At 49.8% G+C, this 21,549-nt stretch overlaps 1 protein-coding gene and 1 long non-coding RNA gene across 2 annotated transcripts; both read left to right on the forward strand.

Annotated features, from left to right (window-relative positions):
• Positions 1-3,039: 3,039 nt before the first annotated feature.
• Positions 3,040-12,674, forward strand: ZBTB45 (zinc finger and BTB domain containing 45). The gene is made up of 3 exons (XM_083411085.1): positions 3,040-3,156; positions 7,845-9,502; positions 10,870-12,674. Exons 2-3 carry the CDS (start codon positions 7,951-7,953, stop codon positions 11,430-11,432), a joined length of 2,115 nt encoding a protein of 704 aa, XP_083267211.1. The 5' UTR covers positions 3,040-3,156; positions 7,845-7,950; the 3' UTR covers positions 11,433-12,674.
• Positions 12,675-14,571: 1,897 nt separating this feature from the next.
• Positions 14,572-21,030, forward strand: LOC310663460. The gene is made up of 2 exons (XR_014504500.1): positions 14,572-14,677; positions 20,697-21,030. It is a non-coding gene; the product is annotated as an uncharacterized lncRNA (long non-coding RNA).
• The last annotated feature ends 519 nt before the right edge of the window (positions 21,031-21,549 follow it).

Below are 21,549 nucleotides of genomic sequence, written 5' to 3' on the forward strand. Positions count from 1 at the left end.
TCTATGAGTTTGGCAGCAATGAGGGCGGAAGTAGGCTAGAAAAGGAACTAGTGCTAATGCCCAATTAGTGCCTCAGACAGCTTTTGTTTGCTGGAGGCCTGAGAATGAACAGGGCATGGAAGCAGCTATTGCAGGAGAGCAGCGGGGGTAGGAATGGGCAAGGCTCATAGCAGAAAAACATAGGTTCAAAGCAGGACATAGCCTGCAATTATCACACCACTGGGGCTGCCCTTATTACGTCACACATCAAAGGGTGGAGAGATTTAGTACTGGGTAAAATAGGACAAAATGCAACCAGGAGATGTCAAAGGCGAAGTCAAAAGGCCACTTAAAATTGTGTCACATGTTGCACCCACTTCTCTTGTTTCCTGTAAAAAGGAAGAGGTCTTATTCAGTTCAATAACCACCTATCTCCATACCAGATGACTTAAAAATTCCAGAAAGCAAGCAAGGTCTCTCACTTCTGTCCCCTGAATGATGAAAACAAGTAGCATTAATATTAGTCTAATCCATATCTTAAGGGACATGGGTGGCATTGTGGGTTAAACCACAGAGCCTAGGACTTGCCGATCAGAAGATTGGTGGTTCAAATCCCCGCAAAGGGGTGAGCTCCCGTTGCCAGTCCCTGCTCCTGCCAACCTAGCAGTTCAAAAGCACGTCAAAGTGCAAGTAGATAAATAGGTACCGCTCCGGCGGGAAGGTAAACAGCGTTTCCGTGCGCTGCTCTGGTTCACCAGAAGCGGGTTAGTCATGCTGGCCACATGACCCGGAAGCTGTACGCCGGCTTCCTCAGCCAATAAAGTGAGATGAGCGCCACAACCCCAGAGTCAGTCACGACTGAACCTAATGGTCAGGGGTCCCTTTACCTTTACTTTAATCCATATCTTATTTGTAATGTGTGATTTATACTGTATGGTTTATACTGTATGGTTTATACTCATTGAAATTAATGGAGATGACTAATTAGGTCCATCAATTTTAAGGGACCTACTCTAAGTAGAACTTAGTTGAAGCCAGCCCACTGTTCTTTTCTTCCTCTTTCCCATTATAATTATAAATGCCCTTAAAAATGAGCCGAATTTTAGGACAACAATGATTGAACCACCACAGCTACAAACCAACCAACCAACCAGGATGTCCTGCTCCTTTGTAATGTAAATTTTACATCGTGTAAAATTGTTAAGAGGTGGTGGGTAGTTTTTTAGACGTAACTGCATGCAAGTTAAATAAGCTGAAAGCTTCTACCTGCAATTGAGTGCTGGGTTGGGGCTGCCTGGGAGGTCTAAGTCGTCCATTTAAGTATCCTGGCTTTGCTGCAACCTGGGGAGTGTTTTGTACGTAGTATATTTGGCTGGAAAATAATCCAAACCACTCGACTACATTACAAGGTTGTTGTAAATGTGTCTTGGCCTTAACCCGACTAAGAACTTGCAATACTGACATTGGGCTAGATTGCCATCAGGCACGAGCTCCTCTCTCCTAACTTCAGCTTTCCCAACATGGGGAGGCTTGAAATTTGCATCTGGTGGGTTAATTTCTAAAATTGTTAGAAAACGCCTCCAAATGCATGCATTCCACACATTTAAGTATCCAGGGTTAAAAAGAGCAGAAGCGTTTCTCTTGACTGCTACCTTGCTAGTGCCCAATCGGAGCTAAAAATCTTGCTTGGAAGGGATACGCTAACGCTGCTCCGGAAGACATAGTCTTCGAGGAGAACCCGGAAATCGTTCAAAAGACAATGATGCCCCTCTATTTTTATCCCCCTTATTTGCTACGGATTTGACCGGCGAACACATAGACTTTTAAAAAGGAAAAGAGTGATACTTCCCCTGCTTAACACCAGGACTTCCGGAATACTTTTTGACTCCCTTTTTACTCTTTGCTAGCGGGGTGGAAACGGCATCGATCTGCCCGCAAGGAAAACAAGTCAGAATCCGAGACCTCACGCTATTTCCAGCTCACTGCGGGGGGGGGGGGGAGAGATGTGGCAGACAGTGACTTTACGACAACTCTGCAGTGTAGTCTCGTTAACACGAGATTGTGTGTATGCTGTGTGCGCCTATAGGAAAATCGCCCTGCACCGCAGAATTTGGCAGGTTGCGAGGGAGGAAGGGGGAAATTGGGGGGGGGGGCGTTTTACGACGGCCCTGTAACTAATGCACCGCTAATAGCGGAGATGGGGCTTCAGCCGAGAGGAAATGCCGCCTTATTTAGGGATAAAGTAAGGCGGTGCAGGCCAGATGATGCACCACCAGGACTAAGCCCCATCAGCCCCAAGTAAGGCGGCCAGGGGTTGCCAGCTGCTGGGACCCACGGGAGCGGAGAGAGAGTGCCCCTGGGCGCGGATCCTACTCACTAGTTCCCCCCAGGTCGGCCGCGGTGAGAAGGGGCCGCCGGCCTGACCCAGCCGGGCTCTCCTTCTGTTCTTAATGGTCAGCAGTGGCCTGAGCTGCCGGCCCTCCAGCCTGGCCAGGGATCCCCGCGCCGCTTTCGCAGGACCGCAGGCCCACTGCGCGCTATCCCGAGTTTCAGGGGATTGGCAATGGGTAGGGCATGGCAGTGCGGAAAGTACGGGCAGAGAGATCGCCACGCCGCTTTCCGTTCTCTTCCTTTCTGCGTCTACGTTGGGCTCCCGCCAGGCGGAGCACCGCCGCTCCCCGTGCGCACCCCCCGAATGTGTGCAGCCAAGCCGAGGTACTCCAAACCGTAGGATTGCAGAACGTAACACTAATGTCTCACAACAAATGAAACTTGATCTGTAGAAACCGCAACCTGAAAAATGAGACGTTGCACACACTTTTGTAAACCAAGAAATCTTTAATGAAAATATATTTAAAATCAAATCGTAGGATTGCAGAGTTGGAAGGAACCCCCGACGGCCATCTAGGCCAACTCCCTGCAATGCAAGAATATGCAGGTGGATTGAACCTTGCCGTTATCAGCCACTGAGTTCAATCTGCTTTCTTGCAGGAGCGCTGTGCTTTTCCCCGCCTCCTCCCGCATCACAGCGCGCGTGTGCCTCTAGATTTTCTCTCTCTATGGGCGGCGCGGAAGCGGTGGGAGGAAAGGGACGTGCGCGGAAGGAGGCCGCGGGAAGGGAAGCCAGGAAGCAGCGGAGGCGGCACGGCAAGTCCTAGCGGGAGACCGAGGCGGCAGGTGAGAGGGGCCCCGCCCCCAGCCCGGGCGCAAGCCACGCCCACCCGGCCTTTGCCCCACCCCTCCCTCCCTCAGTTCCTAAGTATCCTGTGCATCGTTCGGCTCCCAGGTAGCGGACGGGAGCCCGGACTGCTGGGTCTGATCCGAATAGGAGAGCCCGGATTCTAGAGCAGGAGGAGAGGCGGGACTCAGGGCGCACGAGGAAGGCGAGGGCGCCTCTGAGCATGGACAGAGCGCATTTCGCCACCGATTAACCTTTGCACACCTGGAGGGAGGCGGGGCTTCTGCATGTGCTGCGTTCTGGCCGGATTTGAAGCCCAGCAGCTCCCGATTTCTTTCCCCGGGTGGGTGGGGAGAGTTCATTGCTGCTGGTGGAGCTATCAAAGGTGTCAAAGCTCCTGGGCTCAGAGGTGTTTTGTTGCCCTGGGAAATGATTCCCGGTGAAAGGAGGGTGGAGGCGCCCAGCTGCAGCTTCCAGAGAATAGCATTTTCTTCCTGTCGAATCAGGACCTTTTAACTGGGTCCCAGACCCCCTGGATCCATTCCCCTGCCTATCATAGGGAGCTGCTGGTGGCCGGATGCACAACACTAGTTGTATCTCTCTTTCTGTATAGGATCAAGTGGTTTATTTTCCTGTTTCTCAAAATAGAAAAAAAATAGTAGAGGTGCAGTCATTTTAATTTTTTCCCATGGATTCTCCTCCATTAGAGAAATTTGGAAGGCAATTTGGCTGTCTTGTTATGTTAGCCACTCTCCCACTCTGCAGCGCCTGAAACCAGCTGTACCTTCTATTACGATTTCTGCTCTGCCTTTTTGGTGAAACTCTGCTTTAAAACCCTGGCACATCTCGCTTTTGCGAAATAGCTCTGCGCACGAATCCGTAACATTCTTGCTACCTGCTATTTCAAAACAAACTGCATTGTGTATTGACACTGACTTACTTGATCAAACTATCAAATCCACCACTTGTTTGGATGGCTTGCTCCACTAGTCCCAGGTGTGTTGCTGATTGGGGTGCATTTCCCTGAGCTCCTTAGAGGGCAGCCTGGCTTATACACACACCGTGTCCAAGCGTGTGCTGTTGCTGTTTTGCCCCAAGCTTTCCACATTCTCTGTGGCAGCCCTTAAGTTGTGGGATTCCCTTCCTACAGAGGTGCGTCTGGCTTCTTTGGTGTACAGCTGTCACCAAATACCAAAGGCACACCTCTGGCCTTCAACGCCAGGGCCCACCCTTCTGAATTTAATACGTTTACAGTGTTTTTTAATAATTTTTAAATTTGGTTTTACAAGTTCATTCACAGAAATAATGTTATTACAAATATTAGAATTCTTCTGAATCCCAAAACTTCCCTCCCCCCCCCCCCGTGGGTTCTTAAATAACGTTTTAACTGCATATTACAAGTCCATCTAATTTACCATCCTCCATTATATCCAAAGTCTGTGTATCATTGCAGGGGTTATTTAAAGCCTGCCAAAGTTTTCAAGTGTTTACAGTGGTCTTTCTGATTTTCCCGGTTAATCTTGCCATCTCTGCGTCATCCAATAATTTCTCTGTCAGTCCATCCTAGTAGGTATCTTGTCGTCTTTCCAGCTCTAGGCAAGCACCATCCTTGCAGCTGTCGTAGTAATAATAATAATAATAATAATAATAATAATAATAATTTATTATTTATACCCCGCCCATCTGGCTGGGCTTCCCCAGCCACTCTGGGCGGCATCCAAAAGAATATTAAAATACTGTGATACATCAAACATTAAAAGCTTCCCTAAACAGGGCTGCCTTCAGATGTATTCTAAAAGTCTGGTAGTTGTTGTTCTCTTTGACATCTGGTGGGAGGGTGGAGGGTGCCACTACCGAGAAGGCCCTCTGCCTGGTTCCCTGTAACTTGGCTTCTCGCAGTGAGGGAACCGCCAGAAGGCCCTCGGTGCTGGATCTCACAGTGTCCGAGTAGAACGATGGGGGTGGAGACGCTCCTTCAGGTATACTGGACTGATGCCGTTTAGGGCTTTAAAGGTCAGCACCAACACTTTGAATTGTGCTCGGAAACGTACTGGGAGCCAATGTAGGTCTTTCAAGACCGGTGTTATATGGTTTCGGCGGCCGCTCCCAGTCACCAGTCTGGCTGCTGCGTTCTGGATTAGTTGTAGTTTCTGGGTTACCTTCAAAGGTAACCCCACGTAGAGCGCATTGCAGTAGTCCAAGCGGGAGATGACCAGAGCATGCACCACTCTGGCGAGGCAGTCCGCAGGCAGATAGGGTCTCAGCCTGCTTACCAGATGGAGCTGGTACACAGCTGCCCTGGACACGGATTTAACCTGTGCCTCCATGGACAGCTGTGAGTCCAAAATGACTCCCAGGCTGCGCACCTGGTCCTTCAGGGGAACAGTTAACCCATTCAGGACCACGGAATCCTCCACACTTGCCGGCCTCCTGTCCCCCAGAAACAGTACTTCTGTCTTATCAGGATTCAATCTCAATCTGTTAGCCGCCATCCACCCTCCAACCGCCTCCAGACACTCACACAGGACCGTCACTGCCTTCACTGGTTCTGATTTGAAAGAGAGGTAGAGCTGGGTATCATCCGCATACTGATGAACACCCAGCCCAAACCCCCTGATGATCTCTCCCAGAGGCTGCATGTAGATGTTGAAAAGCATGGGGGAGAGGACAGAACCCTGAGGCACCCCACAAGTGAGAGCCCAGGGGTCTGAACACTCATCCCCCACCACCATTTTCTGAACACGGCCCAGGAGGAAGGAGCGGAACCACTGTATGACAGTGCCCCCAGCTCCCAGCCCCTCAAGACGGTCCAGAAGGATGTTATGGTTGATGGTATCAAACGCTGCTGAGAGATCCAGCAGACCTAGGAAACAGCTCTCACCTTTGTCCCTAGCCCGCCGGAGATCATCAACCAGTGCAACCAAGGCAGTTTCAGTCCCGTGCTGAGGCCTGAATCCCAACTGGAAGGGATCCAAATGGTCCGCTTCTTCCAGGCGTGCCTGGAGTTGTTCAGCAACCACTCGCTCAATCACCTTGCCCAAGAATGGAAGATTTGAGACTGGGCGATAGTTGGCCATCGTGGCCGCATCTAAAGATGTTTTTTTAAGAAGCGGTTTAATAACCGCCTCTTTCAACGGGTCTGGGAAGGCTCTCTCACGGAGGGAAGCATTCACCACCCCACGAAGCCCATCGCCCAGCTCTTCCCGGCTAGCTTTTATAAGCCAGGATGGGCAAGGATCAAGGAGACAGGTGGTTGGTTTCACTCGTCCAAGCAGCCTGTCCACATCCTCAGAGGTAACAGATTGGAATTGATCCCACGCAATTTGACTAGACAGGACTCTAGCATTCTCCCGCCCCAGCCCTGCTCCCACGGTGGCATCTACCTCTTCCCGAATCTGAGCGACTTTATCTGCAAAAAACTTTGCAAAATCATTGCAGGAGATCATGTGGCCCGTACTGGGCCCCGATGTAGCAGGTGGTTAAGCTAAATTGCGGACCACCTGAAAAAGTCTCCTGCTGCTGTTTTCTGCAGATGCAATAGAGGCGGTGAAGAAAGTCTTCTTCGCCGTTGCTACCGCCACTTGGTAGGCTCGGCATTGAGCTCTAACCTGTGTTTGGTCAGCTTCAGAATGGGTCATCTGCCAGCGGCGCTCTAGCCGTCTCAACGATTGTTTCACTGCCCTCAGATCCGTGGAAAACCATGGGGCTGTCCGGGCTCCATGCCATCGGAGAGGGCGCTTCGGAGCCAAACAGTCAATAGCCCTGGTTAACTCCACATTCCAGCGGGCCACCAGGGAATCAGCTGAAAGGCCATCAACATGGGATAAAGCATCCCCTACCACTCTGTGGAAACCATTTGGATCCATTAAGTGGTGAGGGCGGACCATCCGAATCGGTCCCACCTCCCTGCAGAGGGGAAGGGTCGCGGAGAAGTCAAGTTGCACCAGGAAGTGGTCTGACCATGGCACTTCTTTCGTTTCGCTTTTACTTAGTGTCAGATCACCAACATCCATAGAGGTAAACACCAGGTCCAAGGCATGTCCGTGGCTATGGGTTGGGCCAAACTTATTCAGGGACAGCCCCATGGAGGCCATGCTTTCCACGAAGTCCCAAGCGGCCCCTTGTAAGGTCGTGTCGGCATGGATATTAAAATCCCCTAGGACAACCAAACTAGGTGTCTCAAGGGAACATCCGCGACAACCTGAAGCAGCTCGGGCAGGGAATCCTTGGTGCAGCGGGCAGGTCGGTACACCAAAAGGAATCCTGTACTGCCCCTATTGCCCAACTTCCAGAACATGCACTCAGAGAACTGGGTCTTCCCAATAGGACGCCTGGTGCAAACTAATGACTTCCTAGTGTACATAAACAGCCTTTTCAGTTTTTTCCAGTATCTCTGCACCTACAATTCCTAACAGAAAGGCTTCTGGTTTTTTAACAAAGGTTATTTTAAACATTTTTTTCAATTCATTGTATATCATTTCTCAGAATTCCTTTATCACTTTGCAGTTCCACCACATAGGATAAAAGGTGCCTTCCTTTTCCTTACACTTCCAACAATCATTTGAACTATACATTTTTGCTAATTTACTTGGGGTTAAATACCAGCGAGCATGTACACTGGGGTTTTTTTTTTAATTCTGGGGGAGGGCAGGTAATAACAACAATTCATAATAATGTTGTGTTTCAGGCTTTGTACGAGAAGAGTCTGCCGTTTGACTGTCCTGCGTGGGATGCACACTGCTTCTCGGAAGGATCTCGATCTCCGGCTGCCCCGGTGAGGGACGCGGGACAGCATGGCTGAAGCCGTCCATTACATCCACCTCCAGAACTTCAGCAAGTCCCTTCTGGAGACGCTGAATGGGCAGCGCCTGGGAGGGCATTTCTGTGACGTGACCGTGCACATCCAGGAGGCCACGCTGCGTGCTCACCGCTGTGTCTTGGCCGCCGGCAGCCCCTTCTTCCACGACAAGCTGCTGTTGGGCTACTCGGAGATCGAGGTCCCGCCCGTCGTCCCCAGCCAGGTGGTCCGCCAGCTGGTGGAGTTCATGTACAGCGGCTCCTTGGTGGTGGCCCAATCAGAAGCGCTGCAGATCCTCACGGCCGCCTCCATCCTGCAGATCAAGACGGTCATTGACGAATGCACCCAGATCATCTCTCAAAGCCGCAGCCCCAAGCCTCCCACTGCCCCGCCTCCAGTGCCCCTCTCCCTTCCCAGGGTCCTCCCGGCAAAGCCCCAAGAACAGCCGCCCAAAGAGGCCCTTGGCAGCGTCTCGCGGCCCGGGGACCTCGACGCTTCCCACCTGGAGCCCCCCAAACTGCTCTGCGCTTCGGAGGTGCGCTACAAGCTGCGCGACCTCCTCTCCTCCTCCCAGCACAGGGAGGCGAGGGCGGCCGCCTGCGAGGGGGGCATAAGCGATGGGGAGGCGGGGGGCCCGTACCTCCACCCTGCCGAGGCCACGCCCAGCTGCCACAGCCGCAAGCAGCGCCAGCCGGTGAGGCTTCAGCTGTCCGAGACAATGCCTGTCATCATCAAGGACGAGGAGGAGGGGGTTGGTGGGGAAGGCCGGGAGGGGGTGGTGGTGGAAGAAAGGGAGGCCAAGCTTAGCTGCTTCCCTGAGTGTGGCGGGAGTGGAAGTTTCCCTGCCAGCTTCAGCGACGAGGCGGAAGCAAAGGATTCTGGGAGTGCTGGCGGGGCCGGCAGGAAGGAGAGCCTCCACTTGGATTACGCCACTGCCGAGGGCCAGGATTTCTTTGGGAACCAGGATGTCTTTTCGGAGTCCTTCATCCCATCCTGGCAGGGGGAGGAAAGCGGCGAAGAGGCGGCAGCTTCCGCCGCGCGGGACAGGGAGAAGTTCCACTCGGACTGCAGCTTGGAGGCTTCCAACCTGAGGAGCTTGGCGGGAGACTTCAAACAGGACTTGGGTGGGCCCTCGGGTGCCGCCACAGCCTTTCCGCCCCGCAGCAATAGCGGCAGTGGGGGCTTGACTTTCGTCTCCTCTCTGGGCATCCAACGGGAGCTCAAGGCGGAGGTCAGCAGCGCCAGCACGGCCACCAGCACCACCAGCATCTTCCAGTTCCACATGCCCCAGCCGGCTGCGGTGGCCCAGGGCTTTTATAGCATCCAGGCGCAGCCGCCGCCGCAGCAGCAGCAAGACGCCGGTGCCAGCAACATGGTGCAGCTCAGCCCTGGTGCCATGGTCACAGGCCCCCTGCATGGCGCTGGAGAGCAGCAGAGCCAACAGCCCGGCCCCTCACGCTGCTCGGAGCCCTCCTACCAGTGTAGCCACTGCCAGAAAACCTTCAGTTCCCGCAAAAACTACACCAAGCACATGTTCATCCATTCTGGTAATGGGCACCATGAGGCGGAGCTTCCTGGGAGGGTGTTGCTGGGGGTACGGTGGGGGTGAGGAACCCTTTTTCATCTAGAGGGGAGTATTCCCTTCCCGGAGAAACCTTCCAGGGGTTGGTTGGGCCAGAGGCCACTGTGGGCGGAGCCATGAATGCAAATTGCACTTTGTACAGTAGGCTAGCTTGTACACACACCTGGACCTCCACCCAGGGCAAGCCAGAGGCAATAGGGTTCAAGGACACATGCCAACCCCGAGGTTGCAGAAATACAATATTCAGGGAAACAGCCTTAAAGAAGGAGGCAGCCCCTTCCTGCCCAAAAGCTCAGGAGAGTAGGTTCAGTGACTACAGAACGCTAACTTTTGGGAGTCTGGGATAAGTAGAAAATGGGAGGGTGTGTCACTGGAATCCTGAACAGCAGCCACTCATGCTGCAACATTTTGTTGCAGTCCTGGCTTACAAGAACTACGTACCCAAGAGAGATAAATACAGACCTACACTTAGATGCCAGATATAAATTCACATCGAGGCTAGCTTACAATGTTTGGGCCATTTGATTCATAGATGATGATGATGATGATGATAAATTTCTTGTATCCTGCCCATCTGACTGGATTGTCCCAGCCACTTTGGGAGGATTCCAGCATAATATGTAAGATACACAACAGAACGTCACATATTAAAAACTTCCAGATACAGGCAGGGCCGGATTTAGGTTTGATGAGGCCCTAAACTACTGAAGGTACGGGGCCCTTCATATGTCCAGCTGTCCTTTGTCAACAACAAATTGTCGCTGTTTTTTGTGTTGAATATATGCTATATGGTAATGTATGGACCTAATAGTTATCTAAAGCCATTTGCCACTGTTGCTGTATGTAGGTATTATTATTATTATTATCTTATATTTTGGAAATGTACACCCACGGGTTTTTTCCTTTAAATTTTTTTGGGGCCCCCAAGAGAGTGGGGCCCTAAGCTATAGCTTATATGTAAATCCGGCACTGGGCTGCCTTAATATATCTTCTAAGTCAGATAGTTGTTCATTTCCTTGACATTTGACAGGAGGGCATTCCACAGGGCGGGTGCCACTGCCGAGAAGGCCATCTGCCTGGTTCCCTGTAACTTCACTTCTTGCAATGAGGGAACTGCCAAAGGCCCTCGAAGCTGGACCTCAGGGTCCTGGCTGAACGATGGTGGTGGAGACGCTCCTTCAGGTATACCAGGACCAAAGCCATTTAGGGCATCATCCCCTAAGGAGGGAAGTCCCCCCTCGGTCCAGCGCCACGGGGCAGTTTCTGGGTTCTAGCGTTGGGGGTTCTGTGTCCTCTCGGCTGACCCGCTGTGCTTTTCCCTCCCTGCGACAGGTGAGAAGCCCCACCAGTGCAGCATCTGCTGGCGCTCCTTCTCCCTGCGGGACTACCTGCTGAAGCACATGGTGACGCACACGGGGGTGCGGGCCTTCCAGTGTTCCATCTGCTGCAAGCGCTTCACCCAGAAGAGCTCGCTCAACGTCCACATGCGCACACACCGCCCAGAGCGCTTCCAGTGCTGCATCTGCAACAAGTACTTCTCCCACCGCACGCTGCTGGAGCGCCACATGACCACCCACACTGCCTGGAAGGGCGGGCAGACCGATGCCCCCGGTGCCATTGGGGTGGCCGCCGCCGCCGCCGACTGGAAAGAGAAGCCAAGCATCGCCACCGCCGCCTCCTCTGCCGCCGAGGGGACTATTGCCGTCACCGCCGCGGCGTGGAAAGCGGGGGAACCGTCTGCTGAGACGGCCATTGCCGTGTGGAAAGCGGGGGATCCAGTCCCTGGGGAAGGCAGTATGGGGGCCTGGAAAGGGGAAGCGGCTGGCGAAGGCCCGGCTGCAGCCTGGAAAGGGGACCCGACTTCAGAGGCAGCCATGCAGCCTCACACAGCCTAAGGCTTTTTCTCCCCAACCTCCGTTTATGAATTTTTCTTTTGTCCAGCAGTTGTCGTTGACTGTGGCTCCAGCATCTTGAGAACTAAAAAGGCTGACCCACATAGGGTACAGCTTTCTCCTACTGACAGGGGCAGCCATGTGCACGAGCCAGGCTGCGAATTCTCAAGGGGAGAGTCTCAGCGTCATTGTTGCATCATTAGGCCACAGCGTCGACCGCCTGTAAAGGTTGCTGGTGGCAGGAACATGGCTGAATTTGCACTGATGCTGTCCATGCCATTCCTGGCCCGTAGCTCAGTGGCAGACCCCATCCTTAGCATGAAAGGAAGGGCAGAGCTCCAATTGCTGGCAATTCCAGTCACAAGGAGCAGAACTGAGAAAGAGCTTTGCCAGTGAGTAGACCAGGGATGGGAAAACCTGTGGTCCTCCAGGTGTTGGAACTGACAGTCCCAGCCAGGACGTCCTTTGGTCAGGGATGATGGGAGGTAGGAGAATAGATTTTGCTATTATGGGCAGATTAGTTGCAATTAGGGATGGTGGAAGTTGGGAGTCCCACATCATTTGGAGTGCCACAGGTTCCCTGTCCCTGGAGTATATTGTACTGGGCTCGTTGGGCCGGAGATGTGATTTAGTGCAAGGCTGCTTAAGAAGAAGAAGAGTTTGGATTTTATATCCCACTTTATCACTACCCGAAGGAGTCTCAAAGCGTCTAACATTCTCCTTTCCCTTCCTCCCCCACAACAAACACTCTGTGAGGTGAGTGAGGCTGAGAGACTTCAGAGAAGTGTGACTAGCCCAAGGTCACCTAACAGCTGCATGTGGAGTAGCGGGGAATCGAACCCGGTTCACCAGATTACGAGTCCACCGCTCTTAACCACTACACCACGCTGGCTTAACAGCTCCATATTTAGCCCCAATAGCTAAATGCCTGTGGTCAAAGGCAGGAATACCAGCAAAAGGAGCCTTGCTTGTGAGCATCCCAGAGGCATTTGGCTGGTGACAGCAGAAAGGTAGATGCTAGATGGATCACTGGCTGATCCAACTTGGCTGTTCTTATAACAAGATCTGCCACAATAAATGGGAAACACATTTTTTTTTGTTTTTTGGTTATTCCATGCTTACAGCTTATACTGTTACTATATTGCATTTCCAAAGCAGTTGGGTTCTGGGGCTGTTTTATTTGTAATGGATCAACTTATCCAAGCTGTTTCTCTCCTTTATAGGAAATAAAGCAGTGTGTGTGTGTCTATTTCTCAAGGCGGTGGAACTTCTGATGAGATGGTTGAAGAGGGAGCCTAGCTCAGTGGCTGCAGATGATTCCTGGTTCAGCCCCTGGCATCTCTGTGGAGGCGGGAGGCGGGGAAACAGATAATAAGTGATGGATGGGAAAGTCCTATCTCTGTCTGAGACCCTGGATAGCCAGAGTAGACCACATTGGGCAGGGTGGACAAAGAGTCTGAGCTGGGATCAAGCAGTTTCCTATGTCCATGGAATCACAGCCTCATTCTCAGTGGAGGCTGGTCCATTGGGGCAAACAGGGCACTGCCCCACCAGCCTCAGCCAGCTCCCATGTGCCTGCCTTCTTACTTACAGGTGAAACTCAAAAAATTAGAATATTGTGGAAAAGTTCATTTATTTCAGTAATTCAACTTAAAAGGTGAAACTAATATATGAGATAGACTCATGACATGCAAAATGAGACATATCAAGCCTTTATTTGTTATAATTGTGATGTTTATGGCGTACAGCTGATGAAAACCCCAAATTAACAATCTCAGAAAATTAGAATATTAAATGAAATCAGCAAAACGAGGACTGCAAATAGAGCAATATTGGACCTCTGAGAAGTAGAAGCATGCACATGTACTCAGTAGTTGGTTTGGGCCCCTTTTGCATCAATTACTGCCTCAGTGCGGCGTGGCATGGATGCTATCAGCCTGTGGCACTGCTGAGGTGTTATGGAAGACCAGGAAGCTTCAATATCAGCCTTCACCTCTTCTGCATTGCTTGGTCTCATGTCTCTCATCTTTCTCTTAGCAATGCCCCATAGATTCTCTATGGGGTTCAGGTCAGGCGGGTTTGCTGGCTAATCAAGCACAGTAATCCCATGTCCATTTAACCAGGTTTTGGTACTTTTGGCAGTGTGGGCAGGTGCCAAAGTCCTGCTGGAAAATGAAATCAGCATCCCCATAAAGCTCGTCTGTGTAAGGAAGCATGAAGTGCTCCAAAATCTCTTGGTAGATGGCTGCATTGACCCTGGACTTAATGAAGCACAGTGGACCAACACCAGCTGATGACATGGCTCCCCAAATCAACACAGACTGTGGAAACTTCACATTGGACTTCAAGCATCTGACATTGTGTGCCTCCCCATTCTTCCTCCAGACTCTGGGTCCTTGGTTTCCAAATGAGATGCAAAAGCTGCTCTCATCAGAAAAGAGATTTGGGGAGCCATGTCATCAGCTGGTGTTGGTCCACTGTGCTTCATTAATTCCAGGGTCAACGTAGCTGGACAGTCAAAAATTGCTTGCTTTGTCCCAAGAGCATCGACTGCCCACTTTGCTGTTCTGGCTTTGCTGTTTCCAATCTTCATTTCTTGCATCAAGGAAATCGGTTACACAAGCCCTGTGTCCACGGGAGCAAACTACCAGGCCTCCAGCATCTGCTTAGTCCTCAACAATGCACAATGCCTTTTGATTTGAAAGCAGAACAGAGCGCAAGTCGGAGGAGATATTTTGGCAGTGAGCCCAAAGCCTTGATGTGCCAGCTGCCTCCACACTCTGGGGATGCACCTGTATAACTTCGCAAAAAGTACAAACTTTTAATAGCTCCCAACTTGGGCTAATTAACCAGCTGCCCTCCCAGGTAGGAGGGGGTGATGTAGAAAGCTCTCCCTCGGGGTTTATTTACATGCTTAGGCTGAGAAATGGTTGGAGACTCCTCTTTAATCGATCCCTAAGCAAGCTGCTACAATTAAAGCTCATTAACTACAGTTCTCCCCCAGGCCTGGTCCCCTGTGGTTATTACTGAGCAAAGAAGAAAAGGCCTCTGGGGTCTGTTAGCCAGCGAAATTATGTCATCCAGCCTTCCCCAAGGGATGGTTGAGGGCAAGACACAGAATATGCCTGGACACGGATACACTATGAAAAGCAAAGAGATCTGCAAAAGTATTGTGGAAGAAGGAATGGACAACAAATTGGAGGATAAACAAAATGGCTTCCATTTGTGCTCCAGGAAGTTTTCCACTGGTATTTGATCTTCTTATACTATAGATAGCATATTTTATATTGCTCTATGAACTGGTGAGAAAGGCACTCGCATGCATTCTTGAAATCCTTAAAATGCTTTAGTTAAGCCAGTCTTCTTATTACCCAAGCATCAGAGGTGGGGCAGATAGTGCTTTGTCATAAAGCCACTGAATGAATTTGTGGCTAGCTTGAGAGGACCCAGGAACATCCCAATTCATAACTCAGAAACGATGAGACACCTGCTCACAACTGTCATCATGGCACTGATGCTCTGTTCCCAATTGGTGGTCTACGGACCCCAGGGGGTCTGCAGCGCCAATCATAAATTCTATAAAACCTGCCTTAAAGGCTTGTTTTATGTAGGAATAGAGTAGGCCTGTGGCATGGATTCGAGAACTTAGGAATTTACCATCTCCAAAGACTGGCCCAGACTGACCAGGTAATGCAATCAGTGAGCATTATCAGCTGTCTTGTCAGGCAGGACACTCATTTGTTGTAATTTCTGCTGTAGACTGCCTCTTTGTACTATGCTTTGGGGTGGTCTTTGGCTAAGGGGCGGGGCAATTTCTAAAGACTTTAAAAGCTCTGGCACACCTCCTTGCAAGGGTAGGGGACTCTGTTGCAACAGGAAAATAAAGACCTCCTATGCTTTCACTAGGGACGCGGGTGGCACTATGTGTTAAACCACAGAGCCTAGGACTTGCCGATCAGAAGATCGGCGGTTCGAATTCCCGCAATGGGGTGAGCTCCCGTTGCTCGGTCCCTGCTCCTGCCAACCTAGCAGTTCGAAAGCACGTCAAAGTGCAAGTAGATAAATAGGTACTGCTCCAGCGGGAAGGTAAACGGCGTTTCCATGTGCTGCTCTGGTTGGACAAAAGCGGCTTAGTCATGCTGACCACATGACCCAGAAGCTATACGCCATAAAGCAAGATGAGCACCGCAACCCCAGAGTCGGCCATCACTGAACCTAATGGTCAGGGGTCCTTTACCTTTATGCTTTCACTAGATCCTGCCTCCACTCAATTTGCTCTGACCGCAAACAGACTTGTGGGGGGGCGGGGACAGGACACTGAATTCATTGATGGAGAGTTGGGCTGTAAAAGCCAACCCCAATTTTTTACTATAAACAGTGTGCAACCTCTGGATAGCGAGTGGATTAACTAACTTGCCATTCTTCCAGAAGAAGAATGCTGTGCAATATTAAAATGTAGCACACTCCTACACCTACAAAAATATGTGGGGTTTTTTTGTGGCTTTGCATTCCTGGGGTCACCACCATGACAAGAAGTTCATTCAGCCCTGGTTGCAATAGGTCTGGACTCTGGAAGAATGGGCTATGGTGAGACGGTGACCAACAAGCTATGGCTCCCCCTGGTGGGGGATGAAATGAACTTTTACAAAGTCTTCTTGATGGTGTTTCTAGACTGGAGCAGAGCTGGCAAAACCCTTCTAGGCTCGTGACGCCTTTTGCAAACCAGATAAACTATTACGGGCATCACACAAACCCAGCTACCAAGCCTAATCTCAGCAGGGGTAGGGAACCCTGGGGAAAACCTCTGCAGGCACATATGCATGCTGGTGACCCCTACATTGAAGGCAGGAATTTCCCTTAAATTACCTCTGTCTGTCCCTGATTAGAGAATAAAGGTAAAGGGACCCTTGACCATTAGGTCAAGTCGTGGACAACTCTGGGGTTGTGGCGCTCATCTCACTTTACTGGCCAAGGGAGCCGGCATACAGCTTCTGGGTCATGTAGCCAGCATGACTAAGCCCCTACTGGCAAACCAGAGCAGCGCACGAAAATGCTGTTTACCTTCCCGCCAGAGCGGTACCTATTTATCTACTTGTGCTGTGATGCGCTTTCGAACAGCTAGGTTGGCAGGAGCAGGGACTGAGCAACGGGAGCTCACCCCGTTGCGGGGATTTGAACCGCCAACCTTCTGATCAGCAAGCCCTAGGCTCTGTGGTTTAGACCACAGACCACCTGCATCCAGATTAAAAGAATAGGTTGTACCTAAACTGGTAATGAACTGAGCATAGCCCATAGTCTTAAGAGGAAAAGAAATACAACACAAGCACTGGAGAGCACCATCACACATTGGACGAGCTATAGGTTAATAGGGCTATCCCTTGCCAAGTGAGGATTGGCTTTACTGGGACCCAGTATCAGGAATTACTGGCTACTGGGACAAAATACCTCCTGAGATATGTGCAAACCCTGTACCCACCTACAAGCAACGTCTGGCCTCTGTAATTGCCACCAAGGGTTTTGCCACCAAGTACTAAGTCATCTTTTGCAAAGGGATCAAATACTTATTTCACTCATTATAATGCACATCAATCTCTGACTTTTGTCTTCTGGGTTTCTGGGGGTTTTCCTGCTGTTATTCTGTCTCTCACAGCTATAGTAAACCTACCATTAAAATTATGGACTGGTCATTTCTTTCTCAGAGGGTAAACAGGCAAATTTAGCAGGGGATCAAATACTTCCCCCCACCTCACTGTATGGTCCTGACATGTGTCTCCCAAAAGGTTGCCTAACCCTGTCCTAAATGGTGCCACAAAACTTACCTTACATTACCGCCTCCTAACTTCTGGTACTTGGGGGGGGGAGGGGCAATGACTGGCAGTGACAGAATACAAAGTTGCCCCTTAACACATCAGGACCACATGGGCAGCAATGGAAAATGTAGAAGGATGCCGGAAAGAGGGAAAGATAAAGGCCATGCCAAATGGCTGTGGTTTGATAAAGGTGGCATGTAGATCAGCTCAAGGGCTGGCCTTTATATGCCACACCGTTCACCTGTTCAGTGGCCCCGTGGCCTCCGTTGAGTTACCTGAGCCACATCTCCACTGTAGGGCCTTTGCAGAGCCACTGCTTCCTTCAGCCTCTGGCCGGAATCCTCTCCCACTAAAGCCAAGAGTTGCAAGTGACACCACTCCCCTCTTTGACATCACACAATGAGGCTATTGTGATGTGGTGGCTTTGCCTGAAACACAGGGAAGGAGGGAGGAGGGCTGTGATTGTGAGGCAACCCTTAGCTTCCCCACTCAAAGCTCACCTTTGAAAATTCCCCCCTCTGCCTACATCCCAGGCCAAGCCTCTTCCTCCTATTATCTTTCTTCCCAAATATTATTTCAGCGCATACCCCAGATTTCGGGATGTGACTCCAAAAGCTATTTTCCATCTTGCCTATTGCCTGTACCTCATGGGTAGGCAAACTAAGGCCTGGGGGCCGGATCCAGCCCAATCGCCTTCTAAATCTGACCCGTGGACGGTCCAGGAATTGGCGTGTTTTTACATGAGTAGCATGTGTGTTTTTATTTAAAATGCATCTCTGGGTTATCTGTGGGACACAGGAATTCGTTCATATATATTTTTTTCAAAATATAGTCTGGCCCCCCCACAAGGTCTGAGGACCGGCCCCCTGCTGAAAAGGTTTGCTGACCCCTGCTGTAACTTGTGTCTCTTCTATCACAGAGTGGAACTCCCCAGTGGCGTGTGTATGTGTGGAGCAAGGCTACCACACGATGAAGTACTGGCCCACAGACTTGGATGGCTTTCAAAGTGGGTTAGAAAAAATCATGTTGGGAATTACCAATGGGAAGCTGGCTTATGTGAGAACAGGATGCTGCACTAGATGGGCCAGTGGCCCGATCCAACAGGTCTCTTCTTAGGTTGGTGGAAATGAGGACGCCTGAGATTGAATTGGACTGGGATTGCCTGATTTCATGTTCCTCCTTGGGGCTTCCCAAAGGCATCTGCTTGATCATTGTGAGTACCGTATTTTTCGCTCTATAAGACACACCAGACCATAAGACGCACCTAGTTTTTGGAGGAGGAAAACAAGAAAAAAAATATTCTGAATCTCAGAAGCCAGAACAGCAAGAGGGATCGCTGCGCAGTGAAAGCAGCAATCCCTCTTGCTGTTCTGGCTTCTGTGATAGCTGCGCAGCCTGCATTCGCTCCATAAGACGCACACACATTTCCCCTTATTTTTTAGGAGGGAAAAAGTGAGTCTTATAAAGCAAAAAATACGGTACTCAAAATGTGCTTATAAATCTCTGAAAGTCACAAACTGTTTCGTAGAATTCTTCTTAAAGTTATGACCACTGCTCCATAGATATCGTTGTTATACAATTCCAGTCACCATATAGATGGGTTTATGGAGCATTTCTGTATCCTTCTGCTGTGCTGAAGAATTCTACGAAACAGTGGGTATATCCAGAATCACTGTTCACTACGTCTGTGGACCACTTTGGCAGCGTTGGATGTCATAAAACAAAGCTTTACGGCTTGTTTTCATCAGATAAGAATCTGACCCATTGCTTCTTTCAGAGACTTGCAGAGTCTACAAAGACTTTCAGAGACTTATAACACTTATGTTTATTTCGTTCTGTTTTCAAGAGAATCCATCAAGAGTGCACATTTTGTGACTTTCAGAGATTTGTAAGATTTCTGTTTATTTGGTTTTTCATATTGTTCAATGTTCCGTATGGATTATATAAAGAGTTTATATTGATATTGCATTGTTGTATTTGGTCATCGTGTTGCCTTGGATATTACTGATAATTGTTTGCAACACAGGGGTTGAATTGTTTGATCATTGTGAGAACAGGATGGTGGAATAGATGGGACTTTGGTTTGGCCTGATCCTGCTGGGCTCTTTTTATGTTCCTAAAACCCTGATGGTGAGAGTAATATAGACTTTAACACTTCATTTCAAATTCCCTCCCTGCTCCCCATCGTTTTCTCCCCAGCTTCTTTTCACAAGCAAGGTAAAGAGGCCTTCATTATATACAACCACATGGGATGTGCAGTAAGGCCGGCAGCAGAGCTTTCCAAACTTTTCATGTTGGTGACACACTTTTTAGACATGCATCATTTCGTGATACACTAATTCAGTTTTGCATCATTTCACGGCACAGTAATTTAGTTTACTAGCAAACCGGAGGTTAAACTAACCCCTTTCTAGCCCTGGGAGGAACATGGGGAGCATTCGTGCGACACACCTACACACTGCAGACGACACACTGATGTGTTTCAACACACAGTTTGGAAATCTCTGGCCTACAGGGAGCAGCTATCAGGATGTCAAAAACAATTTTCCGTCCCAAAGTAGCAACCTTGCACAATCCAAGCAGTGTTCCCTAGCACCTTCTATGACATCACAGAGGGTGACATCACACCTCTCCGCTCTGCTGTGGTGTCCCTTCTAAAACATTCCTATCTCACCTTTCCTGTAAGTCATCTACAAATGTATCAGCATAAAGTACTGTACTTTTCCGTGTATAAGACTAGGAGTTTTTTTAATTAAAAAATTATGTTCAAAATTGTGGGCCGTCTTATACATGGATACAATCTCTCCCCTTTTTGCTGCCCTGGGGAAAAAAAGTTTTTGTTCCCTTCCCAGGTCTTAATACAGGCTGACTGTAGCGCAACTGAATTATCAAGAGTCAACTGGGATGCTGTAATTCTTATTTTTAATATCCATCCCTTCTTTACGCCCCCCTTTTTACAACTGGGTCCTGGGTGGTTAGATGAGCTCAGATGGCTCCCAGTTTTGTCCCTTAGGACAGTGGTGTCCAAACTTTTTTCAAAGGGGGCCAGATTTGATGAAGTGAAGGGCCGTGAGGGCCAACCCAAGTCGTTGACCTTAGGATTTTACCCCAAAGTTATTGAGCTTTCTTTAGGATTGAAGATATTGAACTATTTTAAGGGTTGAAGTTGTTGAGGAAATAAACTGCCACGGGGGCCGGATTAAACCGACAGGTGGGCCGGATTAGGCCCCCAAAACGGACTTTGGGCATTCCTGCCTTAGGTGATGATCTCCTAATCGTTCTCCAAACGTACAGATGGCAGCTCCCCCCATCCACCCAAGGCAGTTAACCACATTTCTGTATATCTAAGCACCATGTTCAGCTGTCTAGCTTGCCTGTAGATGTGGAACAACCCTGCTCATAGCACCTGCTGCAGCATTTGCTACAAGGGGTCTGTGTTTCTTTTTCCCCGCTGCAGATTTCCTGGAGTGCAACAACTGCCTGCAGCGCCTCCTCCCAGCATAGTTGTCACAGTGTGCAACGTCGCAGCAGGGAGAATTATTTTTTGGTTATAGGTTGTTGTGTTATGTCCTGCACAACCTCAGATGCTCTCTTGATGAAGCTCAGAGGTGGGGAACTTGCGGCCCTCCAGGTGTTCATAGACTGCAACTCCCATCAGCCACTGCGGCATGGCCGATGGTCGGGGCCAGATTTAGGATTGATGAGACCCTAAGCTACTGAAGGTAATGGGGCCCTTTATAGGACCAGCTGTCCTTTGTCAACAGCAAATTGTCGCTTTTTTGTGTGTTGAATATGTGCTATATGGCAATTTATGAACCTAATAGGTATCTAAAGCCATTTGCACATGCAGAATGTAGGCACCCTATATCAAGAAATGAGCAAACTGGTTATATTTTAGGGAGCAGGCTAGCAGGCAGGGCCCATTACTTACATCATAGGAGCCTACACAACACAAAACACTGTTGCTGTATGTAGGTTTTATTTTATTTGTTTTTTATCTTATATTTTGGAAATGTACATCCAGGTTTTTTTCCTTTAGATATTTTGGGGGCCCCCAAGAGAGTGGGGCCCTAGGCTATAGCTTGTTTAGCTTATACGTAAATCTGGCATTGCCGATGGTTGCCAAGGAGTCCAGCATGGGCTTAGCCAGGGGGGCAGCTGCTTAACTAAAAGTAGAAACAATCAGAATATTCGAAGTTGGAATGCTCGCTGAGGTCACTTGGATGATGTTGTGGTGATAAGCGTGGCTCCCACGAACATCCCGCTTATAGCTGAAGAAACTCGGCAAAGACCAGCAAAAGGTACCATGG

This window comes from Podarcis tiliguerta (assembly GCF_965153285.1).
Source record: "Podarcis tiliguerta genome assembly, chromosome: 13".
Taxonomy (NCBI): Eukaryota; Metazoa; Chordata; class Lepidosauria; order Squamata; family Lacertidae; genus Podarcis; species Podarcis tiliguerta.

Bases quoted from the DNA above. Each gene is read 5' to 3' on its own strand.
- ZBTB45 (XM_083411085.1), top strand. From the start codon at position 7,951: ATGGCTGAAGCCGTCCATTACATCCACCTCCAGAACTTCAGCAAGTCC. The intron at 9,503-10,869 runs GTAATGGGCACC...TCCCTGCGACAG, and splicing joins GCACATGTTCATCCATTCTG to GTGAGAAGCCCCACCAGTGC.